The 25,628-nt window shown below is 39.4% G+C and overlaps 1 protein-coding gene across 1 annotated transcript in view; it reads right to left on the bottom strand.

Moving 5' to 3' along the window:
- Positions 1-25,628, bottom strand: part of MAN1A2 (mannosidase, alpha, class 1A, member 2) — a gene marked incomplete at its 5' end in the record, with an annotated part of 130,400 nt that overhangs the window by 51,569 nt on the left and 53,203 nt on the right. The window contains 2 exons of the mRNA XM_009073476.1: positions 20,534-20,614; positions 23,034-23,152. Coding sequence (XP_009071724.1) covers positions 20,534-20,614; positions 23,034-23,152 — 200 coding nt within the window. The remainder of the gene's footprint in view (positions 1-20,533; positions 20,615-23,033; positions 23,153-25,628) is intronic.

The raw sequence follows: 25,628 nt of genomic DNA on the forward strand, positions 1-25,628 counted from the left end.
GTGGTAGGTGAGGTGCCTTTTATGGGAAACTGCAGATCTGACCACTGAGCTCGTTCACGTGTCTTCTTTTAGTAGGTTTCAGACTTACCATAAGAACAACAGAAAAAGCCCCAGGCTCCATCTTTTAAATAATATACTGCTATCAGACAACATAGTTACTTATCATATAGTAAGTATTTTTCTTTTCTTTTTTTTTTTTTTTTTTTTTTTGCAGCAGGTTGAACTGATACATACTACTTCAGCCTTGGCACCTCCCTGCTGACAGGCACTGCATTTCAAGAAATATATACACAAGAACAGAGAACAAAAAATTAATGGATGCTTTGAAAATAGAGCTCATTAGGAAACAGTAAAAGAACTGGGGTTATTTAGTCCAGACAAAAGAAGTTCAAGAGAAGACAAGATAATGATTTTTCAGTATATAAAAGGCTACCCCAAGGAAAATGAAATAACATTCTTTTCTGTGGACATGAAGAACACAAAATAACACCAAAATGGAGCAAGGGAAAGTAAGTTAGCTATTGGGAAAAAGCTGGTGATAAGGATAACTAATAATGAAGCATGACTGTGATTGCTGCAAAGTCATCACTGCAGCTTTTAAAAATGATCTGTACAACACATATAACTACAAAGACTGAGATAATTTGACTCTGCCAGGGAACATAATAACAGAGAATTACTCAGCTGCCATACTACTCTTTCAGCCATGTTGCTGCATTGGGCTTCCACGGCAAGGTCTTGGTAGTGGAGGTGCTACAGGGGTGGCTTCTGTGAGAGGCTGCCAGAAGCTTCCTCTGTGTCCGACAGAGCCAATGCAAGCTGGTTCCATGACGGACCCGTCACGGGCCATGGCTGAGCCCAGAAGCATCGGTGGTAGCGCCTCTGGATAATGTATTTAAGAAGGCGGTAAAAAAAAACAACTGCAGAACAGCATCTGCAGCCAGAGAGAGGAGTGAGAACATGGGATAGAAACGGCCCTGCAGACACAAAGGTCAATCAGGAAGGAGGGGCTCCAGGTGAAGACCACAGCAAGGCAGGCTGTGCCCCTGCAGCCCATGATGGTCCATGATGAGCACATATCCACCTGCAGCCTTGGAGGACCCCTCACCAGAGCTGGCTGATGCTCGAAGACGACTGTAACCTTGCGTGAAGCCCATGCTGGAGCAGGCTCCTGGCAGGCCCTACAGACCATAGAGAGAGAAGTCCGTGCTGGAGCAGGTTTGCTGGCAGGACTTTTGACCCAGTGGGGATTCCCACACTGGAGAAGTCTGTTCCTGAGTGACTGCACCCCATGGAAGGGACCCACACGGGAGCAGTTTGGATGAACTGCAGCCCATGCAAAGGACTCATGCTGGAGAAGTTCATGAAGGGGTGCCTCCTATGGGAGGGACCCCACGATGAAGCAGGGGAGGTGTATGAGGAGTCTGTCCCCTGAGGAGGAAGGAGTGGCACAGACAATCTGTGATGAACTGATTGCAAATTCTCCATCCCCCTGACCTGCTTGCAGGGGTGAAAGCAGACAAAATTGTTAGTGACCCTGAGCCTGTGAGGAATGGAGGGCTGGGGAGAAGGTGTTTCAAGATTTTAGTTCTTTTCCTCATTATATGACTCCGGTTTGATTGCTAATAAATTAATTTCCCCAAGTCAAATGCGTTTTACCCACGACAGTAATTGGTGAGTGATCTCTCCCTGTCTTTACCTTGACCCATGAGACTTGACTGGTGTTCAAGGCCTTGAGCAACCTGGTCTAGTGGGGAGGTGCCCCAGCCCATGGTGGAGGAGGTTGGGACTAAATAATCTCTAAGGTCCATTCCAACCCCTAAAACTCTATGATTCTAACCCTCTGCTCTTGTGAGACCCCACCTGGAGTACTGTATATACAGCTCTGGTGTCCCCAGCACAAGAAGGATGTGGAACTGTTGGAGCAAGTACAGACAAGGGCCACAAAGTTGATAAGAAGGCTGGAGCATCTCCCCTATGAAAACAGGCTGTGAAAGTTGGGGCTGTTCAGCCTGGAGAAGAGAAGGTTGCATGGAGACCTCAGCAACCTTCCAGTACCTGAAGGCCTACAAGGAAGCTGGAGAGGGGTGGATCTTTGTTTGGAACTGTAGTGATAGGAGAAATAGTAATGGGTATAAACGGAAACAGTGTAAATGTAGATTAGAGATTAGAAAGAAATTTTTTACTGTGAGGGTGGTGAGACACTGGAACAGGTTGCCCAAGGAGGTGGGGGATGCCCCAACCTTAGCAGTGTTCAAAGGCTGGTTGGATAAGACTCTGAGCAACCTGGTCTAGTGGGAGGTGTCCCTGCCCATGGCAGAGGGGGTTGGGGCTAGATGATCTTCAAGATCAATTCCAACCCCCTAGCATTCTATGACTCTCCGAAATTTAATACACTAAAGCTATTTATTTACATGCCCTTTGCTAGGCTAATGCTTCTTTCTGCAAATACTGTAAAGGAACAGAAGGATGTTTTACCCCTTTCAAAAATAATTCAAGCTGTTTACAGATAGAAGGGAAGAAAGTAAAAATTGGCAGGAAAGACAAAACCTAAATCCCAAATCAGGTAAGTGGATCCCTCTTTAAGATGAAAACAGCAGTCAGTATCTACAAACTAGTGTGTACAGCAGGCCAGCTGTGAGAACCTGAATAATTTTCATCCATTAAATTGATGCTTAACACATCAAACCTGCCACCCACCCCACAATATGAAAGCTTGCTCCTGAGCCTATTAATCCAAGTAAGGCCAAAACATTCAGCTAAAAAGGCATTAAAGATTTCAACAATTCTTCAAAAGCATTATTGATGTATCCAGTGACTGTCTAGATGCATGACTGCAACTCTCAGAAGACTATATTATGCATATACTGCTGTTAGGTGTTCTGTTCCAGCACTATGAAAGACAAACAGCATTGAATGGCCTCAGTTCCCAACTCTGAGGGAGATTATAGATGTTTTATACAAATAACCTCTTTCATTTATGTGCATAGACTAGCCTTTGTGTCATTCTTATTAAGTATTAATAAATGCCAGACTTCTCCTTAATCTGATGGCTATTAACTAGTATCTATGGGCATGTAATGTTGCTAAATCTGTAGGTTTGGTAACACTTGATCCTTTAAAAAAACCAAACCCATCAAACACACCAGCTATATTGCACGAGTTGACAAAAATGTAGTACTCAGTTCACCATCAGTATTACTATTAATACCAAATCTTGCACACGTTTCCCTTGAACACTAAGGATGAAGACGATGAGGCAGACCTACCTAATCACTGCATAAAGATTTTAAAAAACAGGGCACCTGACAGCAATACCAGGCTCAGACCTTTGCAGAAACTATGTCATATTCCTTGGCCCAATCAAGAATAGTTACCTTCCTACCTTCAGAGTGCAATTGCAGAAGTGAATTCCTCTCTGCCTTTTGGTGGCTAGCCACCCATTTAAAGCTCAACTTGCCAGATTGGACTTTCCGCATGAGTAGAGATAGAGGCTTACGGTGTCGTTTACTGCTGTAAATCAGGCACCATTATCGCAGTAACAACACAAAAAAGGTAGCTTAATAAGTCTTACTGAATAGGACAAAGATGTCTGTATGCCAGATGAGTAGCTCTAAGTTTCAACATGTTATCCCTTCAAGACTGGGAACTCCTGGGTTTTGCATAAAGTGTTCCTAGAGCATTCCCCACAGCAAGTGAGGGCAACCCTGCTACCAAGAAATGAAGAAATGGCTCCCTCTTTATACATTTGCATCTAATAATTAAATTCCATGGATTTAATTACAAAGGCATCTCGTCAGATGAAGGAGATGCAGTAAGATTCTGGTAATATTTCAGCAATCACAGTATGAAGTGAGAGTGCAAGAGGACTCCAGCTGTATTTTACAGATGTTTGTGAGAGATGACTGAAGAGGTATGCCACATCTAGAATTGGTCCTGGAGAATGTAAATCACATTCAGATGAAATTTAGCAAGGCAGCTACAAACTACACTATCTATAGTGGTGAAATGATGTAGAAATACACAAATTCAACAGCACTTCTCCAGCATTGTAGGTCTTTTGAGTCGTAGCAGATGTTCAAGGAAGGAATATTTGCAGATACTGTAAAGACAATGCCATAGCTAAGCTACTGTTGCTGTCTTTGGTGAGCTGCAAAGATTACTGAAGTACTTGATGAGCAACACCTAGCATTTCCAAAAGACTGAAACCTCTTTAAACAAGAGAAGACTTACCCTGCAAAGGGGTGCTCTGTGGATTTATATATTACTATGTGAAAGAAAAAATATCGATATGGAAATGAAAAATCTAAGCCCATCTCAGCAGTCTAAGATCAGAGTGAAAAAAACAGGAAACAATTTGCTTCTGGACTACGGTGTCAACTTAAAATGGATATGGTGACAATTTGCTATACTTTCTTTACTTCCTTCCTTCAGGGATAAGGTCCTCTCCGAGCCTTTTTTCCTTCAGGGTGAACAGTCACAGCTCCTCCCATATTTCCTCAAATAAGAGCTGCTCCAGTCCCTTAACTATCTTTGTGGCCCTTTGTTGTACTCTCTCCAGTATGTTCATGTCTCTTGTAATACAGAGCCTAGAACTGGACACAGCAAAGGGAATGAATCCTTCCTTGACCTGCTGGCAAAATTCCTAATGCAGCCCAGGATACCATTCACATTCTTTATTGCAAAGGCACATTGCTGTACATGGTCACCTTGGTGTTCATCACTTTTTTGCAAAACTGGGTGGACCACAGCATATAGTAGTGTATGGGGTTGTTCCTCCCCAGTAGCAGGACTTGACCCTTGCCCTCTCTGAACTGCATGAGGTTCCTTGTCAAGCCTGTTTCTCCAGCCTACTGAGGTCCCTCTGGGTGGCAGCATGACCCTCTGGCATATCAGTCACTCTTCCCAGTTCGGTGTCATCAGCAAATCTGGTGAGGGTGCCATCGGCCCCATCACCAATATCATTAATATGCATATTGAACAGGATTGGACACAGTATTGATACCTGGGGTACACCACTAGTCACTGGCCTCAAACTATATTTTGCACCACTGATAATCACCCTCTGAGTTCAGTTGTTCAGCCAGTTTTCAATCCACCTCACTTACCTACTCATCCAGCCCATATTTTACCAGGATTTTATGAGAGACAGTAATTTCATCACAGGTTATCAGGGCTGGTTGAACATGACTTCCCCAATCCCCTTGCTGTTCATGGGCCAGGGAATAGTTTTCCAAATGAGTTGCTCCATCACCTTTCCAGGGATAGACGTAAGGCTGAGTGGCCTGTAGATCCCTGGGTCCTCCTGCTTGCCCTTTTTTGAAGGTATGAGTAACCAAGGGATGACGCCATTCATCTTCTGCATTAGCTTTGGTGCCCAACAACACTCATTTAAAATCTCTGCCTTGTAAGCTACTGCACTTCTGTAAGGTATATGGTTGTTACATGCAGACAATTTACACAGGCAGAGAGAAAAACTGTGCTTAATTCTAACAATCTTCAAAATTGTAAAACACTGCCAAATCCACCCTGATGAAGTCCAGGAGCAGTTACTTCTGTTCATGCAATTGTAACTGCAAAGTCCTCCTGTGCAGAGTCTGGTCTCTCAAGAATAACAGCATAAAGCAGACAGAACATTTCATGAAGCATTTTTTGTCCTGTGAAATGAGTAAATCATCAAGTTATGTAATATTTATGGATTAAGTACTTTCTTTTGGGAAAAAGAAACTCCCTTAGTTTTCAAAATATGCAGACTAAGTTGACATTTTCTTTAGACCGTAACACCGCACACAAGACTTTTAGAAATACTTTTATGTAATAACATCACACTGGATCCCTCCCTGAAAGACATACTTTTGTTGACAATTTTAAAGAATGGTAGGAAGGCAAAGAAGGCTGTCCAGTTTCAGATGATGCATGTAATTAGGTGATATAACAGTTGCCTCTGATCTAAAATTCATGGCTACACAACCCTAGCTATCCTTAGTTAGCTGTCTGGAGATTCAGCTTGTAAAAGTTTTCTAATGCAGTGCATCAGAATTATCATGACTTCCAAGAAAAAAGCTGCAACTGTGCTCTGCATTCTACTTCTGGAACAAAAAGCTCAGTAACGCCCATAGGGCTGGACAGGTCCATTCATACATCCAAAGCTGCCAGATCTCTTTCCTAGTGGGGGCTCTAGACTGTTCCGAGATAAAATTACAGGTCACAGCTTTTTGGAAATAATGAATACAGGGGCAAGGCAAAAAATTACTCCATCATATCAACTGATCTGGGTGGACTAGACCATACACTAGCATAGTGGTAGTTCCTAAGTTAGAGTTGTACTGATCATATTGTTCATTTACAGTCTACTAATGAGCTGAAAAAATAAACACAGAAAAATACTTAAACTGTATCATTTAAATGCAGATAAGCCAGATATTGTCTGGTTGTCTACAACTCCCCTTATCTGCATTTTACAAGTTAGCAACTGTATATTTAAATGCTGCTATTCAGATCTAAGATAATAAATACCATGGTGGTTTTCTACCATCAGCAGGGAAAGATTTGCAAACAGAATTCTTAGTGATACTATCTTTATCTTGTACAAAAGTTTTCCAAAGCTACTTTCCTGGACAAGAGTCATGAAGAATCTAGTTACTGTTGACTGAGGCATCTTAGGAGCTAATGAAATATTCATTAGTTTCACACTACTGATATTTTTTTAAAACCCACGAGAAAGTCTGTGCATATATTATCTTATTAGAAATATTCCACATTTTTGCTTTAGAAGATCTAAATATAAAAATTTGGCATGTGCTGGACAACCAGCTAATCACATTTAAACTACCTGGCACTGGCTACTAATACCTCAATTAAACTGCATAATTTCCATTCACTTCAATAGCCATATCAGCTTTCTTGGCACGGGTTTCATGCATATCTGAGTAGAAAAGTTATGTGTTCTCAGTTTTTAAAGGGCCTCCAAATCCAAGGACTTTATACCAGTCAGTCAACATCACAGACCACTGAAAATTCAGAATAAATGCAATGAAAATCTGGCATATGTCTCCCTGATCTGATCATTCCAAAAGATAAAGCACATGGTTTCACATCCCATCTAACTGAACCAAAACACATGGCAGTCTTGAGTCAATTTTCTCTTCTACTATTATTATTATTAGAAAGTTGCTTTCAGCCTAGGCAATTTTTGTGCTTTATCTTTTCTGCTTTTCACATCTCTGGCTTCTTCACTGTAAGTTTACCTGCACGAGCAGTATTAGCCTGCCAGGTTAGTTACCTTTGTAAAAAAATTGTCTCAGGACTAGAAGCAACAATCTTGAACTGGCACAACTTAGCAATCACAATCATTCATGTCTAAGCATGCCCTGCTTAGATGATTTTTCAGATGATTTCTTCTTGCTGTAGGAGCTACTACAGGGAACCAGATGTGATAGCAAACACATCCTCTAGCATCTGGCTTAAATGTTCCCCCACTAGTTGCTGGCACTGAGAAAGATTGATTTAATCTATGGGAAAAGGGAATGGAGAAAGAGAAGGGAGAAAAATCAATCTGAATGGCCATCAGGAAACTGAAGGAAAGAGCCATCAAGGGACCAAAGATCAGCATGGAGCTTTGCCAGTGGGGAAGCAGAAGCTTCCAGACCCTGACCTCCCACAAGGTGAAGTGACAGGGAGAAGTTTGTAAAAGAAAGTAACACAAATAGGCAGTGAAGGGAAGAAAGAAAAGGCCTCAAGGAAGGACAGGGAATGAATGGAGGGCTAAAGCAGGTAAGACATAAAACAGATTGACTCCCAAGAGTATAGTTGTAGTGAACAGGAGTATGAGAAACATCTTGGGGAATCTGACAGGGGGAAAATGCTTTCTCATCTCCAGAACGTATTCCTGCGAACTAGAATTGACTCTAATATATCAGTCTTTCAACAGGCCTTTGTAGCCAAACACATCCAGGCAAAGCAAATGGTAAAAATGAATCTTGGACATGGTTTGGGGGCTTTCCCTATTAATCAGTGATCTTTGGTATTTTGGTACTACCAGCTGTTCTACTAAGTTGAGTAACAGACTGCATTATGTCCCTCAAATTCCCAACCCAACTGATGATCCACTCTCTCTGTGGTTTTCAAAAAGGAAAATCTATATTAGGAACCTTAAAAAAATGGTTCTGAAATCAAATAATTAAGCTTAAACTAACATGCCTTATGAGAAAAAATTTGGCGCAAGAGAATTATCTTTCTTTCTGTCACTATTAATATCTCTTGATATTGGCTTTCCTTTTGGTAACACCTGTTCCTAACACTTATTCCACTCATGTCAAATATCTCCTTAATTTCCCATTTATTTTTCCATGCCATGCTATCTTTTTTTGTCCTTCAGCTCTGTGCTTACATTGCATCAATTTCTACGTTCTCAGTTATTCCTCTGTCTCCTGTTTCTCTTGAATGTGCTGCCAAGCTTTCCATTTTAAATTTAATCTTGATTTCCCCTTTAGTCTTCGTCAGAAATGATTCAGTCCATCTTAGACTGTATTTGCTGCCTTTACAAAAAAAAAGTTTAACAGAGATTAAACTACATATTGTTTCACACTAGGTGCAGACATTATACACACAGCCTCCCTCCTCCCGTTGGTATATAATGTGACAGAGTACAATGCAAAAATCACAGTCTAGAAAAAGAGACAGTAAAAATCACACAGCTTTTACATCCTCAAAAATACACCCTTTAGACAAAGTCAGATGCAAAGCACATTACATTGCACCTGGCAAAAGTAAATAAGTGTTTCTTTGGGCTTTTTTTAACAGACGAATCAGCTTGTTTTCACTAACAGACACGTAGCTTGCTATATGTAACATATATTATTATGGACCAAGTTCTGAAGGAAATTAGCTGGCAAGCAGAACCTGTGAGTAATGAATTAGTAAGCACTGAATCTTCATAGTTACATAAATTCTGCAAGGCACTTCAAAAACCAGACATTCATTTTGAAAAAATGGTGAGATAAATACCCTAAACTCCTGCAGCATAATTTATAGATCTCTGGGCCAGAAATGAAAGATTAAAATGGTCTTCTTTTACGCCACGCAAACAAAAATAAAAAAGGTTCAAGAGCAACAATCTGATCACCTGCATAAGATACAGCATAAGTACCAAGATACCTTTAAAGTTACATCAATAAGTAATACTTAAGTGAAACATTCCTTCCAGAGACATATCTGGACTGCATCATGTACCACATACTGACTATTCATGTGCCCAGGAGGCATAACTATCAGTCCTTTAACTTTTCATTTATTTACCCCTTCTGCTGGTTTTACAGATCATTCTTAGAACATGACTGCCAAGAAGCTTGCGGCATACCAATAGTGGCCTTTATTAATAACTTAAATAGAAATAAATTCCTCCTTGTATGCAAAGTTTCTATTTATAAATCCAAATGCTCATAGGTCTTTTGTCACAGGATTTCATACCAGAAGTTCAAACTGAGCTGCATGTCTTCTGCAAGTTCCACGTACTCTTCAAAGCCACAACTACTCAAAACACAATCCTTGTCCCCAGTGTTGGCCTGTTCAACACAGGTTGTTCATTCTCCTTGTAACTTGCAGCCTGCACCTACATCTTTGACAACATTTATAGGGATTTAATTTATCCAGGTCAACTCGAACATGTGATTAAATTTCTCTGGAGTTTTCTACAGATTTGTTCACATCAACAAGAGCAAATCTACAGTCAGAGATAAACTCTTCAGAGAGGACTTTCATTGTCAAGTCACTACTGTGCTGATGATCTCTTTCTGGGATGGGGATGAGGAGTGAAACCAGACTATTTGGCTCACAGTTTCCTAGGCCACTTTAAAAGACTTCTGAATATGGATGCAATTGCATTCATTTGGCTGAGGCACTTATCAACAGTCTTATATTTTGAATTTAAAATATCAATGTTAACAGGCTAGAGAGCTTCTTGGTCATTTCTTTAAAGCTTTTTTTTTCCTGATTATCCAATTCATAAATGGTAACACAATATTATTGCAGACAGCATCCTCTTGATTCCTAAGAGACTAGAAGAGCTCACCATCTTTATCATGTGATAGGCATTAGAGGCAAGATGATTCTTGTTAGTATTTTAGCTAGTTTTTAGTGGTTTTGCTTAGCAGCTACTTGTAGCATTCATGGCATTTATTTTTCTCTCACCCTACACCTGTTCTTGTCTAAACAGTTTTTAGTATTCAAACTCCTTTTTAAGAGAAAAAATAATAGCTAGCACTGAATGAGAACAAGTTCCAAAAGTAAAATGAGCCAAAGATGCATGATTTTAAAGCAGTATCATGTCTAGACTCATATTTTTGTTCTGTTTTAAAAAGAAAAAGTTCTGCTGGAAGAACAGTTTTCACTTGGCAAAAGACAATGCCATACTTCCTCTCCGGATCAGATCAAGTGTGAAAACCCTCAGTGCAGATGCTAACTTAGGAGGAAAGAACATAGGAAAACTCAGTGGGTAGAAATGAATGTGTTACTGCATCAACAGTAATGCCAATAAATTAATGTCTGGAAAAAATAGCAGGTAAGATACTGTGCTTGCTGTCACTGGTGTCTATCGGCACCAGTATGACCCTTAAACTACTGAAGAGGGAACCAAAAACTAATAGACATGGTCAACAGGAGATACATGACATGCAAGTAGTTACTAATGATCTACTCTTTCTTAGCTTTTATAGCCCTCTACAGGAACATGACCAAAGAGAGCTTAAGAGTAGCTTTCAATGCATAGTTGCTGTATTTTCTATTGCTAAAACAGCTTGTCCTTTATTTCCACCAGTTTAAAGTATGTTATACAAACAGGAAAACCTATTTTCAATCAGACTTAGAGCAGAAGAAACAAATCCGCAAAGAAGTCAGTTCTTCCCTCCTTTTCTCCTCTTCAGGTGCCGTGTAGTACCAAGATAAACAATAAATTGGGCTAAGTGTCATTTGCCAGTCAAGGAAGTATTTACTACAAGCCTGTTAAACAGAAACTGCACAAGCATTACAGTCTGCACTGCAGTGAGCAGTGGCAACACCCAATATGACACAAGGTTTTAGAATTCAAGGAAAAAAGGAGGGGTTTTTTTCAGATTGTGTCCTGTTAGAGACCAGTGAAGTGTCACAGCTACTTAAGAATAAGCAGCTAATCTCCTGGCAGCAACCTGAAACCTCATCTTCATTGGACAGGACATACGCAATGCTGTTAACTCTTCTGAGATTTTCAACCTTGGAAAACTTATTTTAGACAAGCCTTAAAACTTCAATTTAGATAATTTCATATGTACAGTTAAGAATTCTGTGAAACCAGGTCACATAATATTGTCTTGCTTATTGAAGACCTATATTTCATATATCTAGGTCGGCTGTTGGGGACATCCATTGGCATATATAACACAATTTGACTAAGGAGTCTTCCTGAACAGAAGGAGATGCTGCCTGTCAGATTCTTGGAAAGGATTAGTTTGATTGTCTGTTAATAGATTATCAGGTACTTAACAGCCCTCGTGCTCTACTTTAAATGAGATCTGAGGCTGGATTTAACCATGGCAATTATATTATTATTTTCTCCAGAAAGATATGTCATACTGACAGTGTTTATAAAAAATGAAAAAGTCATGCAAACGAACTGCTTCACATCTAAGCCTGGCAAAAGGTAAACACAGTAAATATTTTTTATTGCAAATACTGTAAATAATTTTGATCAAAAAAATAAGCTACCCTTTTTTATATTAATAAATCATCAGCAGACAAGAACACTTTGTCATAATGGTGGAAGTGTCCTCCTGCTGCCATCACACAACAGCCCTTAGAATAATATTCACTTTGTTTTCCTTACTTGATGCCATTTCACAACAACTGACCCTCTATCTTTCTCTGGACTTTCATCACTCCATGTGTTATTGCTAGCAGGAATATTTTATTTGCCACCACCAGTCATGCCAGAAGTTTTGATGATTTGTGAAGCTCCACTTCATGAAAAAAGCAAGCAGTCAACAAGTAGCTTGTGAATTCTTTCCTCACACAAATGCTGTTCATACCAGATAAAATGCTTAGTTACTCTAAAGGCAAGAGGGGGCTATTTCTGCACAGCCTACAAACCTCTTCTGGACTGCTAACAAAGGAGCTCAAACCAAAGCATGTAAATATCACTTACTAATCCCAACTCTCAGTGACTTTATTTACAAATCAGAACACATGCAAGAACTGGAAACAACCCCCAAATCTTGCTGCAAACAGCTGCAGATAGAACTTTTGTGGGGATGAATCCAGAGGCCATGGGCTCAGTGCTTGGTTTTATTACAGACCTCCATGAGATGCTAGACAAAAGTGTTAAATCCAGGTTTTCAGAGACCACCACTAGTTGGCTGACCACCTTTTTCTGGTTCATCTTGCTTCAAAAAATGTGCAGAATTGTCAGAAGCTTAAAGGACTCTAATCTGTGAGTGAGGGTCATACACACCAGAGTGCTAATTACTCAGAAAAGGTAAAGTCATACTCCTGAGCGCTGAAGCACTCCAAATCCATTGAATACCTTGAGTACTTTTATTCTCAAGTCTATCAACTTTGCAATTACTGATGCCTGAAATTAACATGATAACACACAGTCTCACAAGAATACTGCAAACCTTCATGACTGAACATTTATGGGACACATGCCCAACACAATTCTACAGAAAAGATTAAGAACAGAAGGTTTATCCTGGGTGCTTATAAAGACAGGTGTTAGACACACACAGCCCTGCCAAGTCTCCGGCACAGAAGGTATGAGTGATGACTAGCTCTTCCCATACGATCTTCCCTCTGGCTGGGGGTGCATTTCATGCATTTGCAGGACAGAGCACTACTTCCCAAACACCCTGTGACCTACTGACCACCTCAGACCTGGAAGAGGAGTGTGCCAGCACACATACTTCTTTGGGGAAGCCCTTACTCAAAACGACCACCTTAGAAAATGTATTCTAGAGCCTGTGATACAATTCTAAAAAACACCACAGAGCAAACACATCAAAACAAGCAACGATTTCTTGAGGCCGAGGAAAAAAAATAGGCTTCCCCACTAAAATGAGGACTAAAGAACTGTGTCTTTCTGAATAGATGAGGGCTCTATTTACATGTTCTTGTACTATTTCTTCTTTAATGCTCAGAAAGAAAGGGAAAACCCACATATTTAAGAGATTCACCTTAATTTGAATAAAATCTAGGCACCTGAAACAAAGTTTGCAGTGAAACAAACAAAAAAAATGCATGTAACACCATGTCCTTCTGACTCTCTTAGTTAACTACATCTCCTCAGCCTTCTGACAATGACATGCATTTTGCATCCTGCTTTCTCCTGCCTGGAGACACAGCTCCAGGAAGTGCCTGGATATGTTTGCTCCAGGTAAAATCCCCTAACACTGAAAGAAATTATTTCCTGCTCAGTATAAACAGGATCTCACTCAACTCCTAACAGACATTATAAGAGAGCAGAAAATAAAGCATGCTAGGAATGTACAGGGGAAGCACCAAAATCCATAACCAAGGCTGAAAGTTCATGAAGATACTACAAACCAAAATTAAGATTTATTAGTCAAAGTCTACAATTAAAAGACTTCATTTGCTAATTCACAGAGCCATAGAAAGAGGAGAGGAGAGGAGAGGAGAGGAGGGAGATGGCTAAAAGCTGTTATTTGAAGTTTACCATCACCCTCAGACGACACTAAGCCTCAGAAGGGGTCCGTGGCTATGAGGGTTTGCTGCCACATGAGCCATATGGTGTTACACACACCGGTGGGGCTGTAGCACTGGGGAAGGGGCAGACTTGATATACAAAATGCAGAAGACTCCTTCCTCAGCTGGGGAGATGCTGGTAATTCTGTATCAATCAGTAGCTGGGGCTCTTTTCTCCTAGGCTAGGACTTGCTAAAGTAATGGGGAACTATGCCAAGTCACTCTGGAAATATAAGCTTTCTTAAAGCAAGGAGTGAATAAGAAGAGGTCCCATGGCAAGGAGAAAAGATAGTACTCAAGGACTATTAACCTTCAGGGAAGATGTCACAGTACCCAGAGACAGCACACGACTATGATTGGGATCACTGTGAAGATATTAGCATTCCTGTAGACTTGCTCCGAAAATTGGACTTTATCATCAAATACAACTGTAAAAAATCAGATTTTTAACACAGAGAAATCATCTCTGGTACAACATTGTTCTTTATCTTACTTAAGCTTTACTTCTCCTATGATCACTCACTGTGGTTAATTACAGGATGATTCTGCATGTATACAACACGGGCTCTGCAGCTGTCTCTGCCTCCTTGAACAAACTCTCATTTGGAGAGCATAAAGTTCATTTACACTGTGTTCAGAAAAACTTGGAAGTGAAGATACTGCTCCTAGCAGGGTTCAGCATCTTCACTGCTGTCTTTTGGATGGGTTTCAGAAATGAGGAACAATGGGTCTGGATCCTACAATGCTCTAGGAATCTCTATCTGCCTTTATGAGCTCAAAGAAGTTCACATAGCCAATATGAAGGACTGCTGCTGATTTCTGCTGGCATTGTTATCTATGTCTTTGTCATACTGATTTCCTTCACTAACCAGGTGTGGGGGCAGCACTACAGGAATTATAGCTCTTGTACCATTTGATACAGCACACCCAAAACAACACAATTTCTGCTGAAGATTCCAGTGTGATATCCTACATCAGGCTGTAACAGACCTTTTACCGTTCTAGGCCTTGAGAACACACTAATTCCTGGTCTCCTGGTAGCCCACTCTCAAAAATTCTACACTCACACACACCCGTTGCAAATCCATTTTGTAACTTCTGCAGCTTATCACTGCAGTTGGTTGGAAAACTTTGTTGTTTCAGCATTAACACAGAAAGATCAGCCCAACTCTTTTCTACTTCATGCCATTCATTCTTACTGCTTGCCTGGTTGTTGCTGATTTTTTTATTTTTTTTTGCATCAGGAGTCAAAAATGTTTTGGACAGCCAGTGATTTTACAAAGCAGCGCTCCTATCCTCCCTCAGACGTCAGTATCAGCTACCCTGATGCCCAAAAAGACCCAGATGCACCAATGTGACTGAAAGAAGTGAAAGAACATATAATCAATTACATACCAAATAAAGATTAAGAATATTTGTGTTGAAAAGAAGAATACCAATACAGACATCCATAGTGAAGAGAAAACCTCATGTTACCCAGAGAAAAAGCAAGTAACAAAACATGACTGATCTTGCATAAAATTCTGAATGACAGAAATAGATAGACTCCACAGAAGATCAACGAATTCCACAGCCACATACTGAGGAACCAGCTAATCACTATAGCTGATTTCCAGGTAATCTCCCTGGAAAAAGACTTTAAAAGACTGTACAGACAGCTTCATTCTAATAATAAGAATGCAACTTGCAGTAGCATCCTTTAGTTTTGTGAAATATGTGGCTTTATCTTGTTCTGATCTCTGTGTATACAAGATACATTTTCATTAAGCATTTCTACCCTGATGCTATTGCATACAATAGAGAGATATCAAGATACTTCCTTAGTGTTGGATAATACATTAAAAAAATCATAGAGAACACAAAACATTCTTACACAGTAAATCTAGGAAATTATCTTAGAATAAGTAAAGAAACTTACTGTTCTGGGGAAAATGCTAAATAATGCCTTGCTAGGCATCACTGAAAACTATAGAAAAACATGGATTCATAACTAAAGACAAAAGTTGTATTTGTGCCAGGATGATGCATGAAAGAAAACAAATCTCTTAATGCAGCCACAAAAAAATATTGCTTTCTTGTTTTGGAATTTTTTTTTGTTGGCTTTTTCTGTTTACTTGGTTTTTAATTCACGTAAGGCTGATTTTTACCCTAAGCTTCCATAGTCAATGTTTGCTCCAAACTAGGCGTACAGAACATTTCCTTTCTACTTGTCTCTGTTATATTATCAATGATATCAGTGTTGTCTCCCACCCTCACTCTCCAAGCATAATTAAGACCATATCTAACTCTTACAGAAATTAAAAGACTATTGCAGGGATTACTGAGAAACAGTCTGGTTCTACTTGGATAAGAAGTCATTATATATTTTACCACCAGTATGTTATTTTGGACTGTTAACTCCCCTTGGCAGATGGAAAGGAGGAAGCACAGTGGTGCCTCTGAACTCAGAAGGTGGAAAACTTCTAATTCATACGCTTTAACTACAATATTGTAACAAAATGCAGTAAAATGTAAAATATAAACATGTTAGTCATTCTATCATAACCTGGGGTAGAAAATAGGAGTGCCTAGTTCTCACAGTACAGCTCCCAGCCACTTTATACTAAGCAACTCTTAAACCCTGTACCTCAAAAAATATTTAATTAGTAGCTTCTGATTAAGTATAGGCACAATGAATTTTGCACTTCTTATTTAGAGATTTAAATACTTAGGGATTATGACTATTAACATACGGCTTCATAAAGAAATATGACAAGTGAAGCAAACACTTTGCACTGGTTGCTCAGTGGAAATGGGGAAGAAATCTCAAGCATACAGCAAAACACAAGAGAGCCTGCCTGGACAGGCTGCACTCTATCTTCAACGTCTTTTCCAGCCTAGATGATTCTATAATTTTATGCCACACAACACTCCTGGGAGGGATAATGCTTTTTTCTTCTGCTTTTTATTAACTCTCTTTCTTTCTTTGCTTTGACAGTATAATTTTTTTTAAAATCCAGTATACAGTAGACCCCACTTACACAGAGGACCTCAGTAATATTTCCAAGTCTGGGGTCCCAATACAAGAAAGAATGTGGACCTGTTGCAATGGGTCCAGAGGAGGGTCACAAAAATGATCAGATGGCTGGAGCACCTCTCCTGCGAAGACAAGCTGAAAGAGTTAGGGTTGTTCAGCCTAGAGAAGAGAAGGCTCTGGGGAGATCTTACAGCAGCCTTACAGTACCTAAAAGAGGTCTGGCTTACAAGAAGGATGAAGAGGACTTTTCACTATGGCCTGTAGTGACAGGAGAAGGGACAGCAGTTTTTAAACTCAAAGAGGGTAGGTTTAAACTGGATATAATCACGGAATTGTTTAGGTTGGAAGGGACCTTAAAGATCACCTAGATCCAAACTCCTGCCAAGGGCAGAGACATCTTCCACCAGACCAGGCTGCCTAAAGCTCTATAAAGAAGACATTTGTTACCATGAGGGTAATGAGGCATTACTCAGAGGCTGCCCCGAGAAGCTGCTGATGCCCCATCCCTGGAAGTGTTCAATGCCAGGTCAGATAGGTCTCTGAGCAACCTGGTCTACTGAAAGGTGCCCCTGCATGGCAGGGGGGTTGGACTAAATGATCTTTAAATGTCACTTCCAACCCAAACCATCATATGATTCTATATTCCACTATTTTAGCACATACTCATCATATATTTCAGTAAGGTACTTTAGAGAAAAGCCACAGGTTCAGTCTCAAAATCAGTGGCAGATTGAGACCTCATTCTTATATAAGCACAGAGACAAAGGAGGCACACTCTTAGATCTGATAATATACACCTAGCTAGACACCAGATGGCCTGTCCATGATCAGCCAGAAAAAAAACTACTATGCATTATCTACCATTATGAATCAATCAGATAAAATCCTATCAAGCACAATTATCCTCTCCCTACAAAGGGCAAAAGTATATAGATTAACCATAATGACTATCAAATTCTCCAGATGTGGCCATTTAAAAATTATTACAATTCCACAGGTGATGCTGAGTCTTGAACACTTTCTTTTATGGTTGTCCCTACAGCATCTGTAACAACACTAAGTGACAGGACTCAAAATAAAATAACAGCTTTTATAAGTATCACCAAACAGCAGTAACTCCCATTGTGGAGGTAAGCAGAATTTATATATATTAAAAGGAGAAAACCAGAATTAATTCAAAGCAGCCTGTTCATTGTATCACGCCTTACTTTAAATACATCAAACAAGACATGCAAAAGAATGGAAATCGGTATGAAAACCTTCTAAACCAGTATCTAGCAAGTCTTGCAGAAGTAGAAGCTTGAAAGGAGATGGGGATCAAGAGGGTGTGGAAAGTAAATGATAGCTCAGTGAACAAAGGAAGGATACCTACCAATAGACAGAGGCTCCCTTAGAGGCTTAAGTCCATGTGCATGTTCACAAACTGATCAGACAAAACATCCAAACACTTTGGAACAGGCTTATCTATCTAAGTGGCATCTAAGAGGTGTCTCTTCTTATGTGTAAAATCAAGCATGCCACAATCCTGAGCTAAGGAATACCTTCCCTTCTTGGGAACAGAAGAGAGAAGACCAGATTGGAAATCACATCTCTAACAAACCTGCTTCCAACTCCAAGGAGTTCCCAGAGGCAGGTGTCTCTCCTGGGCTCAATTACTGAAAAGCCTCAAGTTCCCTTGCTTGACATATCCACAGTGACAAATTGCAGAGAAATGCCCTCCAACTTGGCAAATTAAGTAGTCTCTCAGGTACCTAAAGCAATCCTAGCTGGCACACTATTTTGAAAGAAATGCAGTCTGAACACTTTTTTTAGCAGCTGATCTTTAGGTAAATAAAGATGATACATATGGACATTTGACAGGAGCAATCTTGTGCCACAAGTGATAAAGCATTTGCAGTCCATTGGAGAGAACGATGCCATAAAAATCTTTTTAAAAACACAAGTGTCAGCCCAGTGGCCAACATTTAGGAAAGGCAGAGGGTAGATGCTTTCTAAGGAAAGAAATGAAAGCTCTTTAGGCAAAGTAGCTTGTTCTGACTCTACAAAGTGGTTAGAAGCAACTGAAAGAAGGAATACTCAGCTTTACAAATGCAGGCAAAGCATGTGTTTTGGCAGTGTTTGGCTGCACCCATCTGCATATTGGGGTAAAAAGGTTCTTGTTTAGGTGCTTGTGCGCAGGTGCAGCATGGATCTATACAAACAATCCAGCTACCAATGCATGATCTTTACTTTTTCACTGAGAATTTTCATACTCATGGTAGATGACTTCAAGGAGCATGCTCCAGTCTGAGTAAGTTCTCCAGAGTTAGGATCAATGTCCCTTGCTGAAAAGATAATGTGGGATTGCTCTACTCAATGTTTGAAGGCTTCAGTGATCACATAGTACTTAATGTGATCTGAGCTCCAAGCAAGAGAAATACAGATTTCTGAAAAGGAAGCATCCTTCTTTGTGCTGCTGAGGTCACTTGCACTAGAGCAGAACTACCATGACTATTCCTAATGGTCCTAGCTTAGCTACTTCAGCTGCTCTTTGGCATAAGCTGAAAAGCACATGCAGCTCAGATTGCTTAAGATTAATTAAAAGAAACAAAAGAAACAGAGGGCCAAAGTTATGTGCTTCTCCTTTCCTTTGGGTCTTCTATGACAGACCATGTGAATCACTGTAGCAGAAAGGACTGCTTGCAGCTGTTTCCTCTGCAGACAGGGGGCCTTGGAGAGAGTGGATAGTGAAGGTGAAGCACTAGTACTTAATGAAAAATAAACTACCTATTTCTTTCAAGATGTACACTAGATTTTTGCTTCACCACTGAGTTCTTCTTCCAAAGACAAGAACACTCATACAAGAGAAAATTCACAGATCCCAGGGTGATGCCAAAGACCTAAAGAGCCAATAAATTATGGGCTTTTCTCCTGGTTATTTTTAGGTCTGCAGACTTAAAATCTATCAGAACTTGTTGATACGTAGGTGCTTCTCTAAACAAAAGAGGAAGACACTTATGAACACATGAAAGTATATCAGACCTTAAGTCATAAAATATGCCTGGCAGTGGGCTACAGAAGGGTCATGAAAAATACAGGACAAAACCAAAGAAATCAAAGATACAGGCAACAGATTAAAGACAGGCAGTTGCTAAAATATAAAAGAACTACAACTTAACCTGTAGTTTGGGTCAGGCCTCCAGTCTTGTTAAAGCATGTGAAGTAAGAGGTCATGTCCATGGTTTCAAGTCTGTGGGTACATGGATCCTTTCAATCTAAGGATGCTGTTGCATACATGTTCAGAGGTTTAAGTCTTTGATCTTCTTAAAGAGAAGTTTCAAAAAGTAGGGCAAAATTGGCTTGCTGTTTCTCAGTTTGTCACTGAGAAAATGGTAAGCAGATTGTATAGCACTTCTATGAAGCAAACCTACAGCCTTGCAGGACAAGTGACAAAGCTATCATTTCTACCTTCACAGAGTTACAGAATATCAAAACAAGTTATTGTTGACATGAGAAGGTTGGCATTTCACTTGACATTTCAGGCTGATGCTTATTTGAGTGGATATCCTCTGAAAACATCTTGATAAAGGAAGCATTTCAAAACTCTAACAAAGGGGACCTAAATGATGCGAGACCTGTGCAGAAATAAGCTTTAGAGATTTTGCACCATAAGAATTTGGTTATTTTGGACAAATGACTGTTGCAAAATTAGTTTGCAAACTACTGAGAAATCAAGATTCTAGAAAAGCCTTCATATGAAACATTTTCTAGAATACATCGAATTTCACATATACCTTCCAGTCTCCTTACCTCTTGTCCTGAAAGGTAATATGCTGCTAGAAGACCACCAATGAAGCGAATATTGACCTCAAAAACAGAGACTTCAGAATTCTAGAACAGAAAGAAAGAATAAATAATTGACCAACTCCCTAACCAAAGAAGAAATAAAAAAATATCAAGACAGTGGTGAGCACATATGCTAACCAATCCACATGCAAGGGTCTGTACTGTTTCATTTTCTAGATCCACACAAATTCCTGGGCTGATCTTCATGACACCAAAAGGTAATTTTAGTTACAGCTTCAACTGATTTTTTAAAAAAATAAAGTTAGTTTCTCTCCTGCCCTCTAACCATATTATCACCACAAAGTGAAATTACAATAATTCGGGGATGGTGGGCAAGGTGGCAAGGACTGGACATTTCCGTAATTCAGAATCTTTAATGTTTAAGCATAACACCAACCCTTCTAGGTTTACAGGTTAAACCAGAATAATAATTAGAGAATTCCCATAATACACTTTCTTAACCCAAATTACTAATGCAGAATCTCAAATTCAGAGTTCCATTTTAACATAGCCTCTGCCAAGGAACAGCCTTTTATGTATTTAATGCTATGACAAGAAGTACTGCAAGACCACTGAGAAACTCAAGAGAATAACCATTTTATTGCCTTCCTCCACATTAATATCCTTGGGCTAAATTCAATAGTATTTTTTTACTCATTTAACCCACAGAAAAATTAAGAACCAGATAGTTTTAACATCTTTCTGCCTCCCTCTGTGCCCCATTCACTCAGTTGCCCACATACACCCCATCTGTCTCACCCATACACTTCTCTTCAAACCATTAAACAGAGAAATGCAATTTTATTAAGAGACTTTGAGATAAGGGAGACTCTTCCTTTTATCCAGAAAAGTCACACAATGTACACTGTACAAGGTGACTCACTAATTAGTACACAGCTTATATTATATTTGTAGGTCTTTCCTTTCGTGCTATTTCCATGGCACCTGCAGTTATATCACACAGTCTGTATCCAAACCAAACTATTTTGCACTTATTACTTATTTCAGAAAGATTATGTGAATACTTCAAAGATGTCCTCAGATATCACTGATGATTAGAAGTCTAAAGTTTGAAATACTTCCAAATACAGGTTTTTAGTAAAAGGCATTTTTTTTCACATAAAGGTGATGCAAGAAAAATAACACCAATGCAACATATGATTCCACCTAATACTTATTGAAGTCATGAATTACACATGCAATGGTACAGCATAAAGTGAAACCAATTATGTCCATTTCCCTGTGAAAAAAATCCAAGAACAAATATATGTATTTATTTACAAACTCCAAACCATATAAGGAAATTACTCAACTCTGGTATATATACAAGGCAGCTCATTAACCTTCAAAAATGTTTTTTTGATACATAGGAAGCTGTAATGGAACCCTGGTGGGTCATGTACACTTCTTCCATCCAAATCCTAGATTAATTCTTCAAATTTTTATTGAAATTGCCTTACGTCAGACAAAAGTTATGGAAGCAATTTAGTGCACCCTCATAATGGTATCATTATGTCTACACTGTCTCTGATATATTTCGGATCTTCAGTTTTAGACTGAATCATTATTTGGCACTAGCTGAAAAAGCAGAGTAAAATTCCTTTAATGTTTGCCAGACAGTCAATGTATAAAACAAAAGGAAAAAGCCCAAACAAATTATTTCTGAAAAGTAGGATAAAATATAAAAATAACAGTAACCATTTGCTCAACTCTGAGTGTATACCTACATTTCATTTTGTACGTTTACTGAATGAAAGATTAGTTTTGGAACCACACGGCAAAGCCAAAGACTGAAATACAAATTCCATCACAGAGTCTGTGACAGTCCCAAAATTAGTAATAAAAACACTAATCAGTATGACTAAAATAGAGCCATTTCTTCCATTTAACACTTCCAAACACTGCACACATGAAGAACAACAGATGCTCTATGACCAACTGGGAAATTTTGTGATAGATTCCAAACTCCTGTAGGAAAACTCAACAACTCAAGGGGCATTTTTCGTCAAGACATCTTAAGGACATGGAAGAAGAAGAAGAGATTGTCTTGTTAAGTAATTTATACACCATGATTTTGGGGAAAATGGTCTTTCATAACTCAGTTATTTGCAACCATTATCAAAGAGTAAAACCTCTTATTTCTGCCTTCATTTCTGAGGCCCTGTTGGTTCTGACAACACGCTTTTCCTTTTTTCCATTATCCCATTATAATTTGCACTTTGAAAATACTATATATATATATATATATATATGCATCTTTACTTATAATTACAAGTGTGAGAGGGTTGGGGTGTATTTATTTTTTCCAAAATAAAGTTAGATACAGAGAGAACTTCATTAAACCTTACATCTGACACTCCGAACAATAAGTCGTCTTAATTCCCATGCAAAGACCTCTTCTGCCTCCACCCAAGAGGAACAATGTGACAAGGACTAGAGAAATGTTAGGGCAAACTCTACTCACCACACTGAAATCAAGATTTTTGTCAATCCATTCTTGTCCTTCTCTGAATTCATCGTGAAGCCCCATGATATAAAGAGTATCCAATGCATCTACTATGGTAGCACCCATTTGTGAGTTTCCTATGTGCAAAAAGAAGGACTTGTAATACAAGTGATGATTTCATTACTTTTCTTAAATGTCACAAACGTAAGAAAATAACCCAAGCAGTATCAAAGAAAAGTTACTACAAAGATGTCAGCACAAAGAATAATCAAAACAAGCAAGGAATTATCAGGTACATAAGATGATTCCCACTTCTCTTTCAAAGCATTGGTCTTCTAGCACAGTTTGGCTTCTGGGGAGAAAAAAAGACTGAAGATAGAAAAAAAAAAGCCTTTCTCATCTGTTTTCCTAACCTGAACTTGAGCAACTGTACATTGACACAAAAAAAGGACAGGAAGAAATTCTAGGACAGAAGCGTTAAGAGAAAAAAAATAGGCATATGCAAGACAAAGCAATTGGAACTCGCAGTAATGCCAAGCATTTCCCAACATTTACTTCTGAAATGTTCAAAGCTTTGCCATTATGGAAGCTACCTAATCACTGAAAAGCACGGGCTGATGAGCAGGGATGCACTGGCTTGGCTTGACTGACAAAGCCACAGTCCCAACACGTTCACCTCACTGTCTGCAGGGACCCACACTACGAGCTATTAATGGATTTCACAACTGTCACCATTTCAAGTGGAGCATTTAAAGCCAAATAAAAATCAATGCTGCTTTACCCTAACATGCCATTCACTTGAAACAGCAACAATTTAGAGCTGATTGATGAGTGACTCATTGGATTGCACAAGGGAGACAGAATGACGAGGTGGAGAGCCATTGCCCATGTTAGCCTCGGTCTCCTTAGGCCATCCCTAGCTACGCTGTTGCGCTCAGTAGGCAGAGATCCTTGTTTCTAGAGAAAAGCAAAAATTACCATGGTTTTATTTATTTTCATGGAGCATATAAAACTTAATACACACTAAGTAGCCACATTTCACTGCTCATATCAGTAATTTATAAGCCAGTACAATAACTATGAGTAGCAATTTAATGACAGTAGTGTCCAAACAAGTTAAGCCGATTTTAGGGTTTTTCAAATGTGCTTTTCAGACACAATGGAATCTCTACAGTGCAGTGTTCCTCCTTGATATTTTCTATTTATCCATTTCTGACTTTCATACAGTTAAAGCTATTTTTCTTCCCTCAAGCATAACACTAACTGAATGAAGCCATCACCCTCACTGTAGTTCTTTCACATACCTAAATGACTGACACATATGCAAGTTTAACTCCATTTTCAGGGACTTCTTTCCCCAAATAATAAAAATCAAACACAACAGTATCTATGCCAAAGTAATCACCAACTAATTTCTTTTGAAATAGCTGTGTACCAATTTTAATTAATTGAAAGACAGAAGGTAGGTATCAAAAGCCTAAAGCTGGTGGTGTTTGTTAAGAATATTCAAGCACAGATCAGGACACACTACCTTTAGCAAGATTAATTAAAAGACACACTCTTCGACAAATTGGCCACCAGCCAATATATAACTCTCAGGAAATGAATTTACTATGGTGGGTAAGTACTGTAGGGTTTAACACCTTCAGACAAATGACAAATTCCATTGCTTGTGCTGAAGTAGAGGTTGCTTTGAGCAGTGCTACAGCACTGCACTTAACTTTGCAGTTTCTTATAAGCATAATGTGACAGTTATCTAATTTATCACTTCAAAAACATGCAAATCAGACCCCGGCACCAGGACTACCTTCAGTACCAGATGACAAAGTATTTTTTTTGACATAATGTTGGAATGCCTTATATTGCTTCTAGGACACACACGAAATAATTTCTGTTCATTTATTTAAACCGCATTGATAAAATATTCCAATATACAAAGTGTTTGAATAAACAGAGATGCAAAGCCTTGGGAAATCCTGAAAGTTCCTCTTGTAATAGCCTCACAAAATAAAAACTTTCTAACTTAAGCAGAGTGGTAATGACGTCACTAAGCTCCCACATTCCTCAGCTGGCATGGGATGAGAACACATTGCACAGGAACTGTCCACCACACCACCACCTCACACCTGTCCCCAAAAGTTTCAGACACCACAGTACAATCCATCCACGATTTTCTAGACCTCAGAAGTGCATTCCAGTGTCTACAATGTGGGACAGCAGTATGTTGGGCACAAGAATCTCTACTTGACAGCCATCAACACAGATTTAAACAATCTTTTTCATGGAGTTCTCTGCACAGAACCATGAAATCCAACAGATGCACCCAGAGAGAGTGGAAAGGCCAGAAATGCTGAAACAGAGCTCTCTGCAGAACTGACCCTTCCTTACTCTGAAACTTACAGATTCCTCTGTATCTGCTGAGGTCTACAAACTAACTACAACAGGCAGTGATGTTGTCCTAGCTGACTTCATCTTAAAATGTACTGTACTACGAGCAAAGCATCATCTGAAATCTAAAGCAGGAAGAAACAGCAGTGTTCAAAAATCGCAAGCATGTATGAGGCACATGTGGTGCTATAGGTAAAGCAGACTAAAATGGATAGGTAGCTGTAC

This window comes from Acanthisitta chloris, unplaced genomic scaffold, assembly GCF_000695815.1.
Source record: "Acanthisitta chloris isolate BGI_N310 unplaced genomic scaffold, ASM69581v1 scaffold8884, whole genome shotgun sequence".
Taxonomy (NCBI): Eukaryota; Metazoa; Chordata; class Aves; order Passeriformes; family Acanthisittidae; genus Acanthisitta; species Acanthisitta chloris.